Source organism: Pygoscelis adeliae, unplaced genomic scaffold (assembly GCF_000699105.1).
Source record: "Pygoscelis adeliae isolate BGI_AS28 unplaced genomic scaffold, ASM69910v1 Scaffold215, whole genome shotgun sequence".
Classification (NCBI taxonomy): domain Eukaryota; kingdom Metazoa; phylum Chordata; class Aves; order Sphenisciformes; family Spheniscidae; genus Pygoscelis; species Pygoscelis adeliae.
Genome location: NW_008824770.1, coordinates 649,064 through 673,481, shown reverse-complemented (window position 1 = coordinate 673,481; position 24,418 = coordinate 649,064). Strand labels below are relative to the sequence as shown.

General features: G+C 39.9%; 1 protein-coding gene across 2 annotated transcripts in view; it reads right to left on the bottom strand.

Moving 5' to 3' along the window:
* Nucleotides 1-14,799, bottom strand: part of FBLN1 (fibulin 1) — a 67,945-nt gene extending 53,146 nt beyond the window's left edge. For both annotated transcript variants that reach the window (XM_009323641.1, XM_009323642.1), the window contains exons 1-3: nt 14,708-14,799; nt 6,705-6,840; nt 485-656 (exon numbers count right to left, since the gene is read on the bottom strand). In XM_009323641.1, coding sequence (XP_009321916.1) covers nt 485-656; nt 6,705-6,840; nt 14,708-14,799 — 400 coding nt within the window. The remainder of the gene's footprint in view (nt 1-484; nt 657-6,704; nt 6,841-14,707) is intronic.
* Nucleotides 14,800-24,418: the final 9,619 nt, after the last annotated feature.

Here is a 24,418-nt window from a genome sequence, read left to right as displayed (position 1 = left end):
GAAATGCAGAAACCATGTGTCCCGGAAATGTTCAGTTCTCCCAGGCAGTCCAGGCATTTCAAATGCCCCCAGTTTGTGGGCATTTGCCTCTCACACAAAAGGCAACATTTGAATTCTGCCAAGCTGGCAAAGGCCATCTGTTGTTGATTTTCTTTTTAATTAAGAGCTTATCAGTGGGCAAAATGCTATTAAAAATTAATAGTTTATACTCAGTTTCCAAGATAAGATCATTAGTGGCGGAAATAATCTAAGTTCTGACACCAGGAACTGAGTGACCACTTCCCAGCTCTTTCAGTCTCCTGTGGTATACAATGTTTCAGCTATCGCTAGCCAAAAAAATTAGCTCCAAAACATGCATCATTAAATTACTCAGAGGAGATCTCAAGTTAGAGGAATTCCAACAGAAATCATTTAAAGTGCAAGCACTCCTTGTACCCCATATAATTTTGTGTCTTGCTCTTTTATAATTTACAACATAAAATACCTTGCTCCTTTTTAGGAGCATCATCGCTGACGGACACATCAATGCCTTCTTGATCCTTCACACAGCAAGCTCTGAAGACAGTTCCGCACTGGTATCCTATCTTCGGGTTGGGTTCACAACTCTGTCCTTGAACTTGGGCGGCCTTTCCCAGCAAACAACAGTAACAACATACCTGTTTAAAAAAAAAAAAAAAGTCAAATCCTAGCCCTGAACAAATCAACGCAAATTTTGTCAGTAGTGTAAATAGTGTTATCTCACCTTGGCAAACTGATGAAAAATTTTCTGCAAACTCTTTAAGAACTCCTGGTATACTTAGGCTCAGACATTTTAATCTGTAGTTGAGTTCCATGAGCTCTGCATCTGGCCTACATAGAGCCAAGCGCAGAACCTGGATCCAGTTCTCACAAATATTGTGTATGTGTGAATGTGTGTGCAGGGTGACGTGGAGGACCAGAATGGTCCGCATATGTATACGGAATTTCATTGCTCCCTGCCTGCACAGCCCAGTTTCAAACACCAGCGAACAGTGGGAACTCTTAACACCTCTGCTTCCCTTTTCCGTCCAGTTCAATTAAACTGGGACATAATCATTGAAGTGCATGACTCAGTTTATAATTAAACTGCCTACTCAACTTCCCAGCAAAAAATACCCCTCTCTGAACTAACAGACAAAGATGATTCATTCAAGGTTAGTGTTAACAGGTCATAAAGAGAAGCTATTCTGCTCTGAAAAACAGACTACATAGTCAAACATTATTTAAAAGCATCACAGTCCTGACGTGGCTTCCAGCAATGAAAGTTTCTTCCAGACCTGCTGACCTACGGCCCCGGAATACACCACAGAAATGAACACAGGACAAGTTAATAAAAGGTTTCCTTTTATTTTAAATTGAGGGGACACTGCTGATTTATTCAGTTTTCTTCCTCGCTGTTAGAAAGCAGCAAAGATGTTTGGTTCTCTGGAACTGGTGTCTGACAATTGCTACTGTCACATAAAAGCTGATTTAAACTTTTATTGTTAATTTTATTATTCTTCCAGACTCTTTTTGGCTTGAAGAAAATAGCCTGCATTTAAAAACAGAGCAGATGGAATATAAAATAACTAAACATCGAACTAATTTTCTGTAATTTGGTGCTTTAAGCACCACACCTATTGAAAAGAGGGCAACTATTACATTTCTTTCACTACTCTAAGATGTATACCCCTGCCTATATTCTAAGTTTTCCCTTATAAGGTATTATATGTGTTTCTCTCTCTGTACTGCAGTGAAGGGTTCTTTTAAAACCTAGAGCAGCATGAAAGTAAAATAAAAAAATCCTTTTTCCTTGTTTCTTCAATCTTTTTTTACTTTACAGCATTTTGAAGTATGTGAGCATGCTATTTTGTACTTTGTCTTTAAATACACAACTGAATCCTTTCCCCACTGCAGAATGCTCTACGGCAGGAACTCTTCCCTCCTGGCCAGTGCCGGGATGTTGTTTTCATGCCCACCATAACGTTAAGATACATGTTTCCCCTTATTAACTACTGTTTGGTGGGATGGTTCCTCACTACTCACTTTTTTTACTTGGTTCTCCAACTGCTTCCATCCAGTGGCAGATGCTCTGTGTTTCATCACTAGTATGTCTGGGATATTTCCATCTTTTCTGGCTTTTCTGGACGACTTCAGAAATAAATACTTGACGATCTCTTCCAAGAATTGCAACATTTCTGAACATCTACTCTGTCTGACATGTCTAACATTTTCCTGAGGCATCTTTTTCAAAGTTTTTAACATCTGTCTATAATTTTGTTAGATTTCCAATTTTCACAACCATGAATTAGAAGACAGAAATGAAAACTGAGCTGAAGATTCATTGTTTGACTTAAGCTTGCGTATTTTTGATAACCAAATCTTATTTAAGTTACTGAATACAGCTGACGCCTTGCCAAATTTTGACGTTACATACTTCTGGACATCCTCACAGGCTTCTACTGTTAGGCATATGAATTGACTCAATCTATTTCTTTGTCTTGTCACACAATGCTCAAATTGGGAGTTACAGAGTTTCTCTGGATTTTTTTTGTAAAAAGTGATCATTAATCTTGCCATCCTTGAACTGCTGAATAACATTGTGTTCTTTATTTCTTCCAGGTTGAGCCACCACTTGAAAGACCTCTGTCTCCAGCTAATGTAAATCTTCAAGTACGGAGCTTGCTAAGTCTTGCAATGTCTGTAAGAAACTGTATCTTCATTTAGCATAATCGTATGCATTGAACCATTTGTTCCAACCTGTATTTATTCTAACTGTGCATGATGCATCTTGATTTAACATCTTGATAATAATTTATGTTGCTATACCACAGCCAAAATGATCCAGAGATGGAAAACATCAAATGCTTTCTTAACTGATGTTTATGGTAACTGGCTTTTAATATTGACCCTAGATGATTCTGTACTGGCAGTCCTAAAGGCTAACATTTCCTGTTCAACTAAAGAAAAAAAGACAGAGCAGCTGATGAATGGCCCTGTGCTCAGAGCACACCCAGGACTCTGTAGACCCACATGCGTCTCCACATATCTCACATGTGAACTTGGAAAGTCACTTTTTCTTTCAGTTCTCCCACTGTGGAGTAGTAATAATGTAGCAGTGATAAGGCTAGTTTAACTCAGGTTCACGGAGCACTCTGGTACTCTGAGACACAAAGCAGTATGTCATTATAATTATCACTATCCTGGTAAGATTAATCTCAACATTTCCTTTTTCACACTAATTTTTTCAGGGTTGTTAGCCTATTCTGAAAGACTCTGATCCTTTAGACTGGAGTGCAGTCTAGACTCCATATTAGTTCAGTTCTTGATGTGTTTGCAGCCATTTCCGAAGGTTGCCAGCTGCCCAGCGGCACATTGCGATGACCATTCACCCATTTGCTAGAACCATTGCTGCCTTCATGGATGGTACAACTTAACGATTGCGTTGTTATTACAGAATTTCACTGCCTGTAAGCGTTTGCTTAAGTGATCCCGATAATAATCTCAAACATTTTTTCCTTTGCCTCTCCCCTGTTATTAGCAAAAGCCCATGCAGCTTCAAAGCCATGCCTTGATCTTCGTGTTTGGATAGAAAGCTGTGTCCTACTTGAAGTCCTAAATCCCTTGACTGCTCTTATACCTTGCCTTCTCGCAGAAAGGAATAACGATGGAAGGAATAAAGGAATAAATAGTTACATGTGAGAAGTTTGAAGATTTTTTTGGTGTGATTAGGAAGCACCTGCAATTACTTTCACCAATAAGCTCTCTTAATTAGTTATATTTTATAATAGTTTTTTATTATTTATGTCACCATTTAAGTTACCAGATCTGGAAGGGTGAACCATGTATTAACATTGCTTTTGTCTATCCGGCCACAAGAGGTCTCTCACTTGCTGAAATCCAGACTAACTAGTAGAAGCTATGAAAAACAGACTGACAAAAAATACAAATAACTCAGTGGAATTTTTCAGAACTTTTGAAGATCTGTACAAAAATAAAAAATAGGTTCAACAGTCCAAAGCAATAGAACTTTTGTGCTCACCTAATACACACAACCAAAGTATTCTTGACAAAACTCAGAAGATAAGACCGTATCTCGATCCTTGGAAAAAAAAAGTACCTATGACAAAGTTTGGGAAAATGTCCAAGCACCTTAAAGAAGGTCAAATTTCTACAAGCTTCACTCCTTTCTGCAGGGCTGTTGTGGTAGAAACTTTCATAAAACCATTTCTGTATCAGCAAGAAATCTGGAAATTGATTACTGTCTTTTGAGGAAGATTTTAAAGATTAATGATTACTTTTGCATCCTTTTTTCAAGGCAAGAAAACCTATGCTTCCAAAAAAATGGAGGAGTAAAATTATGCCCATTATTACCTATGCCTACCACCTTTAAGTGTAAAAGCTGAGGCAAGTGTTTTCAAAATATGGTCTTTTTATCTTCTTTCCAATCGCAAGCTTCGGATTCAAAAGAAAGATTAGCTGCCTCATTTGCTGCAAAGTGCTGCGATTAATTCTACTAATTGAATTACTAAATCACTCATTCTGCTTCCTTGAAGGAGACAAAGAGGATCCAAAAGATTTCCCATGCTACCTAAGCTAAACTAAAACAGACCAACTTAGGCAACATGAGATTCAAGCCCATGTGAGATGGGCTTGGTTTGAATGTCAAGGTTTGCCATGGCAGGGCACAATTGCCAGATAAATTGTATGTCTCAAGGTCATCAGCTTAAAAATGTATTCAACAAAAGAAATGATGAATCGTTCACTGATATTAGATCATAAATCATCTATGTCCATCATGGATCAAAGAGATTATCTACGAAGATACTCCTACAGCTACCTCAAGTACAGTTACTAAGTGTAGGACATTCCTGTTAGGGAGTGGGGGGGGGCGCAGAACGTGGCTCACAAAGATTAAATAACACTGACTATGTTTATACCAGCAAATTAAACAGGGACAGAATATGGGCTCAGGCATTGTCCCACAATCGTCTGTGATGTTTAAATATTAGCAAGCTCTAACGGCAACTAACATCCTCTCAGACAATGCTGAAGCATATTTTGGGGTTAGCACAGGCCAGCGAGTATTCCCAACAGCCCTCATGCACTGTGTTTTGCAGGGGAAAGACGTCAGTTACATGACATGAGCTCTGCCGAGACATTTATTCTCAGGGCCAGAGATTAAGACCCACTCCATTTTGTTTAATAATATAGCTGTCACCATGAAAACCTGCCATCTTTAAAGAAGTCTGGCCATTTTAAAAAACATCATCATTAACTCTTCTTCCTCATGCTGACAAGCCCACATAGGGAAACATCAATCAACTCATGGGAAAGTGGATTTCCTTGAACAGTTGCATTCTGTTTTAGAGGTGTCCCATGGCATGTGTTTAAAACAGTGCTGCTGTTATAAACCTGTCTCTGGTGGCAAGCATTTGAATCTGCAGAGTACTCACCATCACAGTCCTTGTTCATCTGTTCATAGCCCTTCAAAGTACTGACACAGAGGGCTAAATATTTTTTCATGCCGCATCCAGATTGGGTTGGACAGGCTTCTAACGATACAGGCTGCAGAGAGGAATCTCCATGCCAGGAGCAGGGCATACCCTGGATGTGGTCAACAGGCGAGGTATGTTCCCTCTGTGGGACACGCTCCACCGTGGGACAAAATCATGCTGCGCACGCAGACAAGTTTGTGACAACCTAACAATGCCAGTCTCATCAGCACACGTTACCTTTCTTCTACTCACAGCGAGAACGTGGATTACTTCACAGCCCTGGCATCAGCAGCATCCTACTGCCAGGAACATGATCAACCCGGCATTTCGGAGAAATATGCAACTTGTTAAGTCAGACGTTGTCTGCCACCTTCTATACAGTAGATTTTTTTTTTAACTGAATCAGCCAAAACATGCAGTATCTTTGGCAGTGGGCAGAAGTAAAATCACTCTCATCTATTTTCATGACCACTGAAAGAAATCCATAATAGGACCAGAGCTGTTCATGACTGGGTCATGGTCAAGGTCATGATCCTACTGGTGGAACTTTCTTCCAAAAACACTCTGCAGAGTGGTATGAATATGCCCACTTTCAAGAAAGGAGAGACAAAGATAGTAATAAAGGTGGATGGCAGGGCTCAGATTAACTAAAGATGCCAACAACAGGCATTTTTATTCTAATACCAAATGCTACTGTCACAAGCTTACAGATGTCTCCATTCAATTGTAAACCAAAGTCATGTTAACTAAGGACATGTACACAAGCTGGAATTATAAGTACACAGAGGATTAACTTCAGTCCTACCCCTTTGGACCACCAATACTGAAAACCACTAAGTTTGACCTTAGGCCATGAAGCTCTAATGAAAGCTAAAGTCTGAAACGAGACTGAGTTTCTCACACATCCCTTCCTACAGTTTTGATGTCTTCTCTTCATGCAAAAGTGGTTTCCTAGCCAACTGTCCGTCCAAGACTTTCCGCCCTTTTGCATTCAACCCTCCACCTTGGCTAAAATGTAATGAGACAGTCTGCTTCACTCAACAAGGAACTGTTTCTCTCAAAGAAGTACAAAGTGGACAGCCTTAACAGAGACATGAGGTGTAGGTGTGCATCAAACAGTACGGTGACCTTCAGGGTCAACCCTTAATACCAATCCAGACAGTCAATACCATTTCTTAAAGATGAACAGGAGTAGCTCTAATGTCTCACCTTAAAGTATTCAGCTTCACAGGTGGAATTTTCACCAATATGTGAGTCACACTCCTCACGCACGTTGGCAAATTCAATCCCATCTGAACAGTACTGCTTCTCCAACTGGCTGTGGCAGCACTGTACCTGAGTCATGCTGACAAAAGGATGGAAGCAATGGGAGAAGAATGTCATATATAGGTAAAGAACAGATAATGCAAGTTTTGACAACTAGCACTTGTGCTAGTCTCATGGTTCCTGTGGGCATGCATTTTAGTTACAAAGTAAAAATATTCTCTAGAATATTTTTCTATTCTATTCTCTAGAATATTTTTCTAGAGAGAAAGGCAGAATGTCTAGGTGTTGTCTAGAATGTTTAATACAGTTTAACTGCCTGTCTACCTTGTAGTCTGCCCTAACAATTTTTTTAAGCCAATGGGTAAGTTCAACCACTGTTGCTGCAGGGCTCAAGGTCTCCAGGACTTGCATTCTTGAATGTTTTGCGACAGCTGGTGGCTGAACAGAGGATGGTGAAAACCAAATCAGTGCTCCGATTGATGGAAGGGAGAAGACAGGCCCTGGACATTGTGAGAGTCTGCAATCCTATGGCCAGTCAACCCTGGCACTTGCTGCCCCTCGCTCAAAGAAACAGGTACGGAGCGTTGAAGGAAGCTCATAGAGTTGCTCTGTGGAACAACTGGAGAAATGGGGAGAAGTGAAGATATCAAGGAATGTCAGAGTGAGAAATGGAGTGTATTGCAAGCAAGGGGCGAAGAAAGACAAGGGAGAAAAGAGTATTACAGGGCAGGAGCATGTGGACAGGAGATGATATAAATCTACAGGAAATTCAGATTTGTTACTTCCACTGCTCACAAAATCATTCCATTTTATCTCAGTTTCAGTGAATAAACTGAAAACTCCTTCCTGTGGAAAATAATCTGCGTGAGGAGGCTTTAAACTCCTCCAGTCCTGTTGCTACTGCCACTTGCATGCAAAGCCCATTCAAGGAGGTATCTCCCCTCTCTCCACTCTGTTTTTACGTGCAACTCTGCCTTGTTGGGTAGCATTGTAGGGGGAGCTTGCAGTTTAAAGCTCTTCCACCGCCACCTCCTGTAATAGACACTGGGAAACGGAGAAAAAAAGTTAAAGAAGAGTAACAAATCAGATTACACATACAAGGATATAAACATATCCATGTGTTTTGTGATAACCCAGTTTCACTAAGAGTACTGTTACCCGAGTTTCTAGGGGGAAAGGAAACTATCGCAAAAGCAATCCAAGCTGATAAATTCTATTTCTAGTACAACAGGGGCACCTAAAAGGCATGCCCTAATATGTTAGAGCTCTATAAGAAATGCACAGAAAAACCTTATAAATGCACCCATCGGCACCAGAAACCTTACACATCTTAGAGACCAACAACACTGAATGCATTCTCTTTGCTGTTAAGAGTATTCACCTTTCTTTTTCTCCTCAACTCTAGTTATTTGAGCTGATGAGTAAAATCTTTTCAAGGGTTACCTAGAAATACATAAAATTGTGTAAAGATATTCAGCAAACCAATACCCTTTACTCTTAAAAATCCTTTATTTACACTGTTGGAAATTTTGGAAGTATAAGGAAGAGGCATAGGTTAGTTGCACCGCTGAACTACAGGCTTCTCCTACTGTCATCTGAGATAAGTGGATTCCTATGCATCACCTCCGGAGGAGCTTCCCTGCTCTCGATGACCATAGGATGAGCTTTGAGCTCCCAGGCGGCATGAGGGATTGCCTCAGCTCTAAGGCCAGGCCATCCAGTCCAGCCCACTAAAAGCAGAGGACACGTGGGTACTGGGCTCAGATTCCGCATCTCTGTGCGCATTGGTGAGGCGAGGCTGTCAAGCTACATTCCTGAAGATTCCCGATTCTTATTTATTGGATTTTGTAATGGTCTGACTGTGCAGTTCTCACTTGGACAAAAACAGCTATGAGATTTCAATGCATAGGAACAAAAACCAGGGTAAGTTCATGAACAAATTATTCAAAAATAGACTCTAAAGTCATAGCAAGAAGTTAAGCCCAGGACAGTAACTTTATTTGGCAGAATATTTGAAGTTTTTGATATTTGATTTAGTTCCAGTTTGGAAGAATATGTAGCTTTTTTGTTGCTGAATTTCCCTCTGAAGCAGAATTTCCATTCCCTGCCCAGCTCTGGGGTGGTCTGACTGTCAGGACTTTGGAAGCCTGTAAAACCTGAACTTCAAGCCCAAGAGTGTGGGAGTTGAGGCTTTCCAGCTCCTTTAGCCCTCCAAGTCCTGTTGAGGAGCTAGATATGTTAGCCACAGACAAACAGACAAACAACAGCAGTCTTTCAGTAGGTCTGTTTGTTTTCCAGTGTGGCTTTTTTTTTTTTTTTTCAAATACAAATCTTCTCTTTGAAATTTCTGACAAATTGGCAATTTCAACCAAAACAAAAAAGTTTCTTAAAATGTTTCCCACAGCTGTATTCATAGGTCATGTGGCCCACCCCAACTGTAATAAGGAATTAAACATCAATTGAATACTAGATTAAAATACCATTTGTTCATTCTCAGAACAACAATAAAATCACACTTCATTGCCCAAATCCTACAATGAAGTTGCACTGGTAGCAAATATTGCTTGAGACTGTAAACACTTGTGTGGCTGTAACAGAGGTAGAAATCCTTGAAAGATGGCAGAGAAAAATGCCAGAAAAATCTGCACAGAACTGGTCTTCTGGCTGCAACTTAGCCTGCGCAGCTGACCACCCTTCTCCCTTTGCACACCAGCTCATGTGCTGATGGTTGCTAGAGCATACCACCACAAGCTCTTGAGACTCCAAGACTTTTGAGATGAAGAGTAGCTCTCCCTGTCTTTGCTAAGTTCTGTGTGTCTCCCTGGCTTAGACCATCATATAATACATACACACTTTCTACTTCACAGCAGAGTAAAGGAGCCATCTCTCATGGTTAATAGGACATCTAGATTTGTCTCTTTGTGTAAAACCTTTCAACTCTTCCTGTGTAGCATTCCTATTAACTTCATGTCTACAGACAGCTTACAATATTAGTCTCTAAAAAAGGAGAAAGTAGAGGAGTACTTTCCCGTGGTTTTTTTTTTTTTAAATTACTCCTAATAATTAAAAAAGCCAAAGGCTACTTCTTCCTTACCTGCCGTATTCTGATTTTCAGTTAAAACAGTGCAACAGAACATTATTGAAATAAATAGGTATTTAGAATTTTTAAAACACTAAATACAGAATCTCTAGGAGCATGAGGCCTCATAACTGACATTCACTCAGGGTATTTCAGGTAAAATCATGCATTTTCTGGTTTCTCTGAAAGATGAGTGAGTTTTATTCATGGCTCACTAGTAAACAGAAATCACATTTAAAAAATCCTTATTCTTTGTTGCAGATGCTGATCTAAAATTAAAGTTATTTCCTTACTAGGTAATTTGATTATAAATTAAGAAATCATGTTTTATATTCTCACTTTTACTTTCTGTTAAAATTTAACCAATGTTACAGATTTTCATGGAATAAATTTCCAGCTGAAAAGCTACATGTCCATTTACCTCCACAATCCTTTCATGTTTATTTATCTCCTTCCCAGAGGATGCACTCCTTAACCAGCACAGATTTTGTAATCACCTGTTTTTCATTTCATTTCTTTCCATAAAAGCATTAAAACGTAACTTTGCTGTGAAAACAATGTCTTTGTTGTCAGCCTAATTTCACTACCTTCTGCCTCTCTCCTTCTACTTACTAGCCTGTCTTCAAACTATGTCAGTGCTATTCATGTGCACAGTGGAAGGCCTTTGACAAAAAAATACTAAAATTAAAAAGGGAATGACTCCGCTCCAGAATTATTTTGCAAGAACAAGCTGGGTCTTCCACGCTTAGTCCTTTCAGTTTGCAGTTTAACATGCAACAGAAATGAACTTTGGAAAATTAAGAGCAAGATCTGGTATTATGAGTGACGCAATATGACAAATGAAAATAATAAAGAGTGCCTCAACAATGAAAATACATATATTTGAACATGTGTTATAAATTAGCAAGGGACTCAAGTAAAAATAATTGATTCAACAAACCTCAAAATTAATCAGCTGCAATCGATAAACAACTCTAGTTTACTTAAAAGTTTTCTTGAAGGTAAGGGGTAAAATTATATTGATATCGTATGTTACGTAGAGAAACAATACTCATAATGTTGTGGCAGAGAAAGGACTGAGTTTGACATTATTCACAAAGTGAAATAAGCAAGTTATCCTAAATGAGTGGCAATAAAACCCTGACAACATAGCAGACTGTTCTTCTATCCCTCTGACTGTGAAGCCAAAAATCTTAGTGACTGTGAGGCACACTTAGCAGGCTACAGAGAAGAGATAGTAATTAATAGCGACAACTTCTCAAAAAATAACTTTAAACAGCTTTTTCAGACTTAAAACTGTCACAACTTTGATGTCCAAAATCTCAGGCTCTTCCAGACTTAAAATGGCATAAATCAATAAACATCTATCAGCAGTTAAGCATCTGGTGCCCATCACTCCAAACACTCTTGTCTTATTATATCCTTGTGTTCCCATCTGAATCTGTATCCAAGTGCTGCCACTTGTCTCTGCCTGGGAACACAGATCACCTTTTTGTTCTTTTTTTGCACAGCACCTAGCAGAGTGTTCTGTAGCTGCTTCTTTTATGCATTTTTGCAACACTAATAATAAATAATGTTATTCCCAATGTAACTCCGAAAAGACTTCACACGATGCTGAAGGCATGCAATTCTTATATGGCGATACGCTGTTTCTGGCCCAGGAATTAAGTTCACTTGCTAAGAGCTCTGGGCAGGGCAAACTCTTCATTTTGAAAGGAAGAAGATTTATTGGGCAGGTTGAGTTCCAAAAATAAATGGCAGCTGTTTCCAGCTGCTGTGAGTTTAATCACATCACAAGAAGATGGATGAATGGGCAAAAAGCTGCTGTTATGACAGCCAAAGATATCATTCATTAAAACTCTACGCTTATATTTACTGAGTCATGAAGACACAGAGAAAAATACTGTCATTTTCCAGTGTGATGATCCAATGAGGTATACTCATTTGTGGGATAAACAACCACAATAAGAGATTGCAGACATGGCTGGACATTGAGTCAGGAGCCTTGTTTCAACTTAAATGCAACTGAGTAACAGTAGCCAGATGGATCTCACAAATTCATGTGGACTTCAGACAGAGGGCTGGCCTCCACCTGTGGTGTAGGACAAGAAAGTGAGCACATCTGCAGTTTGAACTGTACCATATTCAGCAAGTGACGCTCACACAGATGGCAAGTGCCTCAAGAACCACAAGAGGCTTTGGGGAAAGAATCCTAAAAAGATGTTGAAACCCAGAACTGCCAGCTTGTTTCTAGGATGCATGGCAGATACAAGAATGTCAGTGCTTGGAAGGTTGTGGAAACCCTTCTGGATTACTATGAATGTGCTTTAAACGGCTGGGAAAAGGTCAAGTGGGTGCACTTCTAATTCAGTAAGGCAGCTTGCTCCTCAGACAAACAAAAGAAAGGATGATTAGAAAAGCAAAAGAAACTCTAGCGGTGAGCTTGCTTTGAGGGAAGGACTGAATCTGAGATGCCGTTATGTTATTGCTAGTCTAAGCAGAGGATGCAAAACCAGCATATAAATTCTTGTAATGCGTGTTGGGGAAAGTACTCACATCCAATCTGTTCTGTGTTGCACGGTCTTTGCAATGTAACCGTGCACAATCATTTTTACTTCAGTAACTTCATCAAATCTGCTCACCTCACAATGTATTTTTCCTTTGCATTCAACTGTTAAGCTTGCAAACCCAAGCTCAAATATGCAGGGCAAACACAGCTCCCTCTGGCACGAAGTAATATGGGTTTGTACACCCAAGAGGCCATGTGTTTTTAGAGCGCTCAAAGTCAGATGATCCACACTGTCCAAACCGTTCTGCTCTAGACAGTCAAAAGATCCAGATGGGGTTTAAGCGACCCCATAAATGACAGGTATCTGGCCCCCAGCAGCTCCCACGGCATGTAGGAATCTAAATAGGAAGCAAGTTCTCTTGAAAATCGGTAACCCATAAGGCATCCTGTGTCATATTCTCACCTGCCTAGATCTCAGCAAGTGCAATGGACCTGGTTTTTGGTTTTGCTTGCATCTCTGCGCAGTAGGAATAAATGTACAAAATCAGTGTCATTACCCTCACGTGCTTGCAAAGGGAATCATGTTCATTCTGGCTCCAGTTACACCAGCAATTAGGAGTAGAATTTGGCCCTTACTTTTGTGTCTGAAATGGCATCATAAAGTGATTTTTCTGTACCTCTCACAGATATGCCAGTTTGCAATCATAACTGGAGTAAAATAATATTGCCATTAAAGAAAGTAGCCAAAGGTGCCAATTTTACTTACTCATTTTGATAGTGAAGCCAAGCTTCAGGGGGCACTATGTTTATTTATTGTACAGTCATGAATAAATGCAACTGAACTGAATTTATACACTTCTTTTTCTTGTGAGTACGTGCTCACGCCTCTTACAGAATATGTGCATTTACCCATTTCTGATTTACCATTACCTCACTATAATTTTCTTAATTACATATCAGTTATGCACAAAAGCTAGATAAAGTATTAGTAAGCTTTTTTCAATTCCTATGAAGTCTTAAAGACTCCCTAAAATGGCAATCTTTAAAAGAATAAATTACATTTACAGCAGAATCGCAACTCATATTAATCAAACGATCATTAAATCATGAAGATTCTCGCTCCCAGATTGTTCAGTAAACTTGGCTTCCTGTTTTTCCTGCCTCTGTTTTGTCTATAACTCTTCTGACTCTTCAAGTATTTCCTAAATTGGGATTTTTGGGATTTAAGTCCTATCTGTCAATTCTTCTGTGTAACAGACTGCTTTCTATGCCAATATAAATGCGAAAGTCAGAAAACATGGACAGACTTGCCTGCAAGACACATTCTTTCCATAATAAAGATCAATCCAACACTTCTACAATTACCAAGGTTAAATCACTTTGCAATCCATTTGAAAAGATAGAGGGGAGCAATGTAATGTGTTTTAAATACAAAGTCCTCTGTGAAACTGCCCCTCAGACTACCAATCACAAATTGTTAGCTCCACAAATTAAATGTAACAAGTGCATTTAACAGCAAAAATAACACAATCTATCACTGACATAAAAAATACGAATGCCCCAACTGTATAGAAGATTCAGTATAACCAAAATATTACTCTGCAAATAATTTTAACATTTAACTTCATTATTTCATTTGCTAGATTACATAACAGAAATTAGTATCCTATTAAATATCAGTAGAATTAAAAAAATCTATTTATTAACTAAAGGTTACTATTTTCTACAGACAAATACGTTTGACAGAAGTTGGACACTCTATAGTAACTAGGAATCTCCTTGACTTAAGCTTTACGTCCCGCCATCCAGCAATTCAACTGAGAACTGCAGGACAATTATCTGTGTGGCACCACACAGGAGAAACAGTTTTAAAAGGCTGTCTTACATACATACATGTGTACGTATGCAATCTATAGATTATTCATGTACAGGATCTGTTGTGCTTCTTGATAAACTTTTGCCCAAGAATTTGGACGATCATTGGGCTAGATACACAAGCAGTATAAACTGAAGAAGCTTTGCTGACATTAGGGAGCCATGCTGAGATGTATTGACTGTAGGCAGAGTCCAAGCCCTGTGAGTAGAGTACAGTGGAAAAACTTCGGACTAAAAGACAGTACGTGTCAAACAGATTAGAGCTGGGGGACTCCACACTAGACCAACAGCAAAAATTTAAAGGACGTAATGGAAGAAAAGTAGGTACTCAGTAGGTACTCCCCAAGGCTAGATGTGGATTTGAAAAACTTGGATTTAAGAGCTGGGTGCTTCATCTTCTAAATCAGCTTTCATACCTGCCATTCCCATGGTTTTACATGAAAATATAAACTATAGTTTGATATATAATATATAACTATATACCTGCATTCTCTGGCCTCGGATATTAACGGTAGAGAAGTACATATTCTGTTTTTATTTGCCCATTCAATACCCTTGTCACAGCATTCTTCCATTGAAAGATCTGCAGAAATGAGGAAAGAAAGAAAAACACAATGTATTTAATACAACCTTAGTAAATGCCATTGCATCTGCCAGTTAAAAAAAAAAACAAACCAAAACAAAAGAGAGTCAGTTCGTTTTCCCCTCCCTAATCTACACACAGAATAGCACACCCATCCAAAAGGCAGCCATGGCCAAATGAAGCATCCGTTAGCACCTTGCAATCAGCTCAAGTGCTGGAGGTATTCCTTCCTCAGAGAAGCAAACTGCAGTTTCCCTTAACCTTCCACATAAAGACACAGCCTAGGGACTGATACTCCAGCAGAAAACAGTTAAGATGGAGTCCTAAAAGGATCTGTTGGCTTGCAGTCCTTTATCATCAAAAGCGGCAGTAGCAATAAGCAACCTTTTGAAATCCTGAAGGATACAGGATAAATCAAATAACTGTCCGATATGAAAGACAGATGACTATCATTACAAGTTAATTTGCAGTACTATTTTTTCCTGAGGTTATTATCCAATTAATCTGTTTTACTCAAAAGTATTGTACAGAGAGACAGAAAGGTATATGGTATTTTGATCACTTAACACATGAAAGAAAAATTAATATAGATACCAACTGATACCAACTCTGAAACTAAAGGGAAAAGCATGCTGAAGATAATTACTTGTGCAGAGTATGATTTTTGCAAAAGTCTCTAATTTCATAAAACTAAATACTCTTAATGAACTGACAAGCACTACAGGTTTGCTTCATACTCCAAGTGCAAAAGTTCACTGCACAGCAGGTGTATCAGAACTTGGAATAAAACGAGTCACATTTTCCTATTAATTATCTTGTAGTCTGGACACTGAACAGCTCCTTATATAACAAATACGCAATCTGTGTAAAAAACCATCTGATTATCAAGAGGGACAGCTTTCTAATGTTTTCTCTTTGTTTCATAAGTTTTTTGACTGATGGCCCTGACAGGTTGCACCCATGAGTGCTGAGGGAGCTGGCTGATGTCGTTGCTGGGCTACTCACGATCATCTTTGAGAGGTCATGCAAATGAGAGAAGTTCCTGAAGAATGGAAGAGAACAAATGCCCCCCTGTCTTCAAGAAGGACAAGAGGGAAGATCTGGGAAACTGCAGGCTGGTCAACCTCTTCTTGGTGTCTGGGAAGGTGATGGCGAAAATCTTCCTGGAAACAATGTCCAAACACATGAAGGACAAGAAGGTGATCAGGAGAAGTCACATTAGATTTATGAAGGGGATACCATGCTTAACCAACCTCATAGCCTTCTACTATGAGGTGGCTAGCTTGGTGGATGAGGGGAGAGCAGTGGATGTTGTTTACCTTGACATCAGTAAGGCTTTTGACACTGTCTCCCCTAATACCCTCATAGACAAGCTGACAGTGTACAGGTTAGGTACATGGACAGCGAGGGGAACTGAAAACTAGCTGAATGGCCAGGCCCAGAGGAGCGCACAAAGACTATTTGGAGGCAAGTCACTAGTGGTGTACCTCAGGCGTGGTTGACAGTGGGGCAATACTATTTAGCATCCTCATTAATGACCTGGACAATGGGATAGACTGTACACTCAACAAGTTCACAGATGATACAAAACTGGGAGGAGTGGCTGATGCACCAGATGGTTGCGCTGCCATCCAGAAGGATCTCAACAGACTGGAGAAATGGGCAGTGAGGAACCTCATGAAGTTCAGCAAAGGGAAATGCAAAGTCCTGCATCTGGGGAGGAATAAGCCCTATGCACCAGTACGCACTGGGGGCTTACCAGCCGGAAAACAGCTCTGCAGAGAAGGACCTGAGTGTCCCGGTGGACACAAAGTTGATCATGAGCCAGCAACGCACCTTTGCAGCAAAGAAGGCCAACACCATCTTGGGCTGCATTAGACAAAGCACTGGCAGCAGGCTGAGGGAGGTGATCCTTCCCCTCTGCTCAGGACCGATGAAGCCACACCTGGAGCACTGTGTCCAGTCCTAAGATCCCCAGTTCAAGAAAGATATGGACTTACTGGAGTGAGTCCAGTGCAGGGCCACCAAGATGATTTATGCACTGGACTATGTTTCATATGAGGAGAGACTGAGAGAGCTGGGACTGTTTAGCCTGGAGAAAAGAAGGCTCAAGGGGGATCTGATCAATGTTTATAAATACCTGATGGGAAGGGATGAAGAAGAGGGAGTCAGACTCCTCTTAATAGTGTCTACTGACAGGACAAGAGGCAACCGGCACAAATTATACCATATGAAGTTCTATCTGAACAGAAGAAAACACTTCTTTACTGTGAGAGTGTTCAAACACTGGATGATCTCAACAGGCCCCTTCCAATCTAAACGATTCTGTGACTGATTACTTGATGAAAAATAAGTAGGACCCTTTCATCTGTAGGTCGCTGTGCTGCACAGAGGAAGGCGAATCTCATTTACTTCTTTTTGATGGAAAAACTGAAGTACAGAAGGATGAAATGACTTGCCCAAATTACACAGCAAGCTGGTGGCAGAACAGAGAGTGCACACCAGGTCATTCCCAGACCACCTCTCTCCACTGGATCATAAACTGCCTCACATGATTGTCTCTTTCTTAGTTTTGCTCCAAGCACACCTAAAGGGAGCAAAATTCAATAAGCAGCAGCATTATATTCAAGACTATCCATCTTCACAAATAACTTCCTGCAGAGTCTGGTAAGGACAAGCATCTGTCTCCTCTGGCTCTCCCTATACCAGTTACAAAGCCATTGCTCCCCAGGTGCTCCTGATGTATGGGGGTTACAGCCTCCTTCCATCTGTCCATGTATCTACCTCCTAACCTGCTGCAGTTATCAAAATAAGCGGAAATATTATTCAACCTGTTCATGATCACACTTACTTTGACACACATCAGGCTGATTTCTACAGCTGAAAGCAAGTAGAGAAGATAATCCTCTCCAGTAACTCAGTTGTTTGCAGGGAACAACCTATATTCCCAACTAGTGATTATAATCCAGCAATTCAAAGCAAAAAGGAAAGAGTTAAATGAGATCCTAGGATGCATCAGTCATCTTAAGGTCGGTACTCTTAAGGTAGTTATGAATTCTACAGTGCAAAGCTCTGGAGTACTGAGCATAATTCTGGCTCTCCCTCTTTAGGAAAGATTACATTGAAATGGAAAATGTGTAAAGAAAGGCTAGGAGGATGGTCTGGGGAATCAAAGCCCTGTTATATGAGGAGAAACTGGAAGAAATAGACCATTTAAGCCTAGATAAGTAAAGCTTGAGAAAGGATGTGGTTCTTGTCAACAAATATTACAGCAGTAAACAATAATCAGAATTATGGGATCAAGTAAACCAGACATTTTTTAATAAGAAAATCATTATAATTATAAACAGAATTACATTAAATTTAGTTTATAACAGAGCTCTATACTCTATGACCCAGGTCATCCTTCTAGTCTTACTTACATACCCAAAATAATGGTCAAAATTCTGTCATTATGAAGTCAAGGCAATATTTCTCTTGAATTCCTCAGTGTGTCCAGAATTCATGCCAGTGTCTGAAAGCTAATTGTAGTTTATAATGCTACAGAGAAAATCAGTCTTGTAAATAAATATCTGCCTGTGATGAAAGACATGAATTTGTGTCTGATCTCTTCTTTGGGAATAGGGACCCTGTCTCATGCTCTCTATCTGCCAGTGTACTGCTAACAAACATTATATGCATCAAATTTCATACAATGTGTTACAAATAATCGTATTTTTAGTGCTGTTGTCTGCAATTAATCTTAACCGTGTTGAAAAATGATACACATTTAACTGAAGTGCAGAGCTGGCTGCAGGTTTTTGCAGGGCTTTGTACAAATGGGTCTTTAGCCAAGTTCCTCCCCAGAAGGACAATCCCTGGCTCTGGACGCCACTTCTTCCCTCCCAGCTCTGGCAACACACCTCTACTCCAACCAAATAACTCAAGAATTCAAAGCAGGCCAAGCTAAGCAAGCTTGTCTGTAGGAGTGCATCCAGACAAAGAAGGATTTCAGATAGTTTGTTGAGGGAGAACTGTGGTCCAGGCTCATTTTTTTGGTGACATCACAATTCATATCCTCCAAAGATCCTGCCAAAAATCTCTTGAGAATAGAGGGAAGTGAAAAACAAGCAGTAAAAAAAGGACTCCACCCTCAAGGCCATTCTTCTAAAACATAACAATAAAACAGTGGAAAACATTTTCTCTAGCTTGGCTTTGCAGTTTGCTTTTAAAAATGGTCATTTGTGGACAAATCTCTTCTCTTTCAAAATCTCAGAAAGTACGTGTCTCATACTTTGGGTGTCAACTCCTGATTGCACTGGAATTGATTCTGACTATTTTGGCATCAAGAGTTGTTAATGAGTATTCAGAAACAGGACAGACTTATCGTCTCGTAACTGCATTTTTCCAGTGTTGTGGATTCAACTGGACATATGCATATTCATGTGGCTCCCAGTTGGAAATCTTTGGGCAAGCAGTTCACACTGAGGCCATTTGTGCTTCCTTACACCCTCTTCAGGGGACCAACAGCATGGGGTGGCCATGGCCTCTCCTCAGCTTCTGCTAACTAGAAGGTCGTAATGCAGGGCGTCTGAAAGGAAGCGATAGTGGAAAGCAGATGGTAGAAACTACTCTGATTACAACATCTTGAAGAATCTCACTTACTGTCCAGAAAGTGATGGTTCTTTTTTCTCTGAATGTGACCATGTGTCTTTTAGTGCAGTTGATGGGCTCATGGCACCCCTCGGTGCTGGAGTGCCAAAGATGATCAAATAGGAATTACAGTACTGCTCCTCTGAACCTGGTGCCCCTTCAACTGTTTTGCCAAGTGCATAATGTTTCATGCAAATCGGCCAGAGAAATCTCAGGCACCTGAGAGACAAAACACTTCTGGGAAAGGCCGATGATATTGTCTGTGTTCAGCTGAAATGTGCCCCTTTATTTGGAGGGAGAAACCCTACAGGAAGTTGTAACATGCAGGGATACACTGTCTGGTCCATTTTGTAAGTTTGTGAAGCAATTGTTCAGCTTTTTGGTATCACAAGACAGCAAAATATGAAGAGAAACCCACGATCTGTTAAGATGGTAGCATGTTTACTTCCTTTTCACTCAGATAAACTAATTTTGCATGCTAATTGACTAATTGAGAAAATCCAAGTCTATTTTGTATAAGATCAAACGCAGCTTCATCACTACTTTGTCCCTGTAAAAAAGTATGCACAGCAGGGCATCCAAAAGAACTTGAGTCATGTTAGTATGATAACAGCGAGGATGCCTGTCCTGATGTTAAGGTGGTATATGTAGTATTCTGAGAGAGATTTCAGGAGTCTCAGGAAGAGGACAGTAGAAACACAGCTGGAACTCAGATCTCTGATTTTACAAAAGCTGTCATGAAGAAGACCTATCAGATAAGAAGTGATTAAAGGTCACACAAATTAAAACATATTGTGCACATGATGCATTCATGTGCTAGCTATGAACTATGCTTACATAGACAAAATGTGTACGAGCATATGGTTGTTTTAAAAAAAGGTAGTTTGCTAATCTTAACAGGATTGCCATACTGTGTGGGAGTTCAAAGCAAGAAATGTGGTTAAAATCTGTATAACCTTAGACTTCTATGATGTAATAATTGCTTATTCAGCTGCTACAGTGAATATTTTCTGCAAAAGAAAGATAAGCTTAAGAATGTTATCCAAGAGCATGATTCCTGGAATGAGAAACCCTGACTTGTTTCTGGGAATTGTGCAAAAAATAAGCAGAAGTAAAAAAGGACTGGATAATTTTCATGGCAGTAGCATTCCAGCTAGATCAAAAAGGGACAGATTTTTTAAGTAACAATCTACAATAGCAGCTATTCTGTACAGCTGATGATGATGGAAAAGCCTATGTACAATCCAGGATTAGATAGCTGTTCATTACTCAGTGCTGATCTATGGAACAGTTATACAGCTGATGGTAATACCAAACCAAAGATACACCTGAGCCTACATGGGCTTATCAAGCTAGTGCTAGTAAAGCTTTCCAGTTCTTCAGTGCATTAAGTGATGTGATTGTCAAATTCATCGACTTCCCAGCCCACATAACCAGCTATAGTTGGGTATGGATTTGGAAGTGAGTCCAGGTCAAGGGGTCAAAGTCACACCTCCTTATTAAGATGTTTTCAATCTTCTAAGCGCATTAATTGATTAAGTTTGTAAAATGTGGTGCAGGTCTTGCCCTTCACTCAATTTACTCTGTAAGAGACTCAGCACTGTGGAATGTGAGAAAACAGAACATGATTATCACTTCTCAGCATATGCAGATACAGGCAGCAGATGGACTCTGTGAAAGCTCAGCACTAGTCCAACACATTTCAGTAACAGTATGTCATCCAGAATTTTTGGAACTCATGCTTACAACAGACATGCATTGGTTTAGGTTTCCAGTAAGAAAAATACTTTCAACTTTCACAGCATACCCTTCTGACGAAACTTTTCTTGTCCTGTCAAGAAAACTCTCTTACTAGTGATGCTCATCCATCTAACTGTCAGCTGAAAAAAAAAAAGTAAGTCTACACAAAGAATTTGATCCTCAAAATGACAGATCAGCTATCTGTATTATTCAGGATCACATTTTTTGTCTTCCAACCTCCCTTTACACCTGTACTCCTCTCACACAAAACCAGAGCAACTGCATATCCCTTTGGCCAAGGCTCCACTGTGCTATAGGTTCAGGGCAGACAAAGTGTGCTTGGCCTGATCTCCTACGCCAAACCAATTGTTCTTGAAACAATGACACCTGGCTAATATTAGGTGGACAAGTCAGCTGCCTTTGTAGCAGGGATGGCAGTCAACTGCTGGCAGCTGGGATTTGTAGTCTTGATTTTTTGGCTGTCCTTACAACAAACTGTGGAAATGCTGTTTCTGGCAATGCATATACACTCTGGCTGGCCACTTAAGGCATCAAATAGACCCAGAGACATGTTTAGACAAGAGGGAAGCCAGCTGACTTCAAAGGTCCAACTGGTAATAGACTAACATGATAAGTACAGCATTGTTGCATCTTGATCTTTTGTGTAAGCCTAGGGATTAGGCACACAGAGTAGAGGAGACCCGAAACTATGAAAGAGAAAAACATACAACAGAAAATCTGGCCTCATGATTCCCTGAAACAAATGCTTTGAATTGGGAGTAACGGAGCGATGCAGGAAAGCATTACCATTCTCCATCTGAGACGATGCGAGTGTTTGCTGGATCTCTTCAGACTGGAGTTGGAATGAAGATGCTCCTCCTCCATTTTATATGCAGAGAAAGAAGTAAAGTGAATAGGAGCTTTTCTTTTTCTGCACAGACTCCTTGTTTACCCCAAGACCGTATATTAAATATGCCAATATACTGATGGGGTAAGATGAATAGACACAGCTGAGCTGCAGCATTAGTCACCTTTGGACAGTAAGCTATTCTTAGTCCTTCCACTAGGTTGTTCCTACAGGTTCCCTTAAAGAATACACCAGCCTGAACTTTGTAACAAACGCATGAAACCTCGAGCCAGGATGCCCTCTCTTGTAATCCCCACAATAGCACGAGCCAGTCTCCAACATGTCTGTTGCGGTCTGCAAGGCTGTGTTCATCACCAGCTGTCCCCCTCCAGTACTGCTCTAGGCTACTCTTTGCCCTCAAAGAGGGCCTATGACAACGGTGCTTCTCTCTCCCAAGCATGGAGGTCATATTGGATCTTTATGGACTGACAGACAATCACCCACAGTTCATGTGCTGCTAAGAAATATGATATTCTCCCTAAACAGGCTTAAAGGGTTTGAACCTTTACCTTCAGATGAATTCTCAGCTGAATGTGATTATTTCAGGATAGCTGAAATCACTGAAGAAACCCAGTTAGCACACTCACTAAAGTAGCAGCACCCTAAAGGAAATGCCTGGTATGTTAGTGTGTTTTGTGGTTGGTTTTAAAACAGCAAACATTTTACTGGAAATTTTCCTAGGTCTGGAGAACGCTCATTTATGGGGAATGTGGCTCTGGTAGCACCACTAGTGGCCATCACACAATTAGGGGGATTTTTCAGATATGGCCAAACCTCATTTTATGAGGTATCAATTTGCAGTTTATAAAAGAAGTTCTTAAAATCGTTGACAGCAATAGCTGGTGATGAGGTGGTTGCTGTGTTTGGTGATAAGGACCGGCCTAAGGGAGGCAATGCTATATTGTAACGTCTTATTTTCTCTGGTGGGGAAAGTAAGTGCTTTACTGTCAGTTTTTTATTTTGTCTCAGGTCTAATAAAAAAATCTTTCAAAAAAGAAGGCACTGGCTACTAAAAAATTAGAAGAGTCCACCTATTGCAGGAAGACCATAAGGCATCCTATACACATATCAAAGTACCACAGAAGATAGGGATGTAGCAGCCCTCAAGAGGTTATCTTGTCCTACCCACTACTCTCAGGCAGAACTTGGTCAGTTCTAGGCAGATTTCTATTTAGTTGTTCAAAACAGCATCGAGTGAGGCTGATTCCACAACATCTCTAGGCAATGTGCTCTTGTGCTTCAATATCCCTGATGACAGAGAATTTTTAATAATATATTACCTCACTGTCCACTCCAGAAGCCCATTTAAATCCATTCTTTTGTTACTATCCCTTATACACAGGCTCTTACACACTTCAACCACCTTCTATGTATCTGAAGACTGCTACTTCATGCAGACGTCTTTTCTGTGATCAAATTAACTTGAATGTTTTCATCTTTCTGGATAGGTTATTTTTTAGACTTCGGTGAGGAGGCTGGAGTTCAAAAGATACTAAGACTAGAAGACTGAGACTGTTCTGAAGAGTTCTAGGAGACATGAAGAAATTGAGAGAATTTTAATACTGGAGTCCACTGAGTCAGCACCATATAAACAGCTTAGTACAAGTAATGGCTGTCCTAGGCTTTACATACTCACAAGAACATGAAAAATGAGGGTGCAGTCACAGCTCTGATGGACACAGGTGGCCTAAAGAACCCAGTCTCACGAAGATGACATGGGTGGACCTACAAAAAAGACTCATAACTGGAAGAAGAGCAGGATCTGCTTTTTCTGCAAGCACATGCTAAATTTTGTCCTTCAATCCTCCCTGTATGAAAAAATCATGCAAATAATGAAATTACTTCACAGGGCGTTGATAGCCTAAAGTGACACTTCTTCTATCTCATTTAAGAGCAAATTTTTATCTTCTCTTGATTTCTCATTTCAAATCTTAAAAAAATGTGTGATTAGGAAGTTTTATATGAGGTGTTACAATTAATCTATTATTAGTTCTGTTCATTTGTATAAAGCCCATGATCAAAAATGTACTGTAGTAAATGAGAGTCTTTAGACAGACTTTAAAGGGCTTTGGATCGAGTCCAAGTATTTATATATTTTTAAATTAAAGCAATTGAAATAGGAAGGATATGAGAACGTGACAGAGCAGTACATCTCAGAGTATCAAACATATATATGTTCAAACATTCCTATATTTTCTCATGTAAAGTGGTTACAGGAAACACATTTTCACACTGGAATTTCTCTATTTTCATCTGACCAGAAAATCAGCAAGAATAACTATGCTTTTATATACTGCTTAAGTGACTGTAGCCATGTTTATTGTGGAATTAA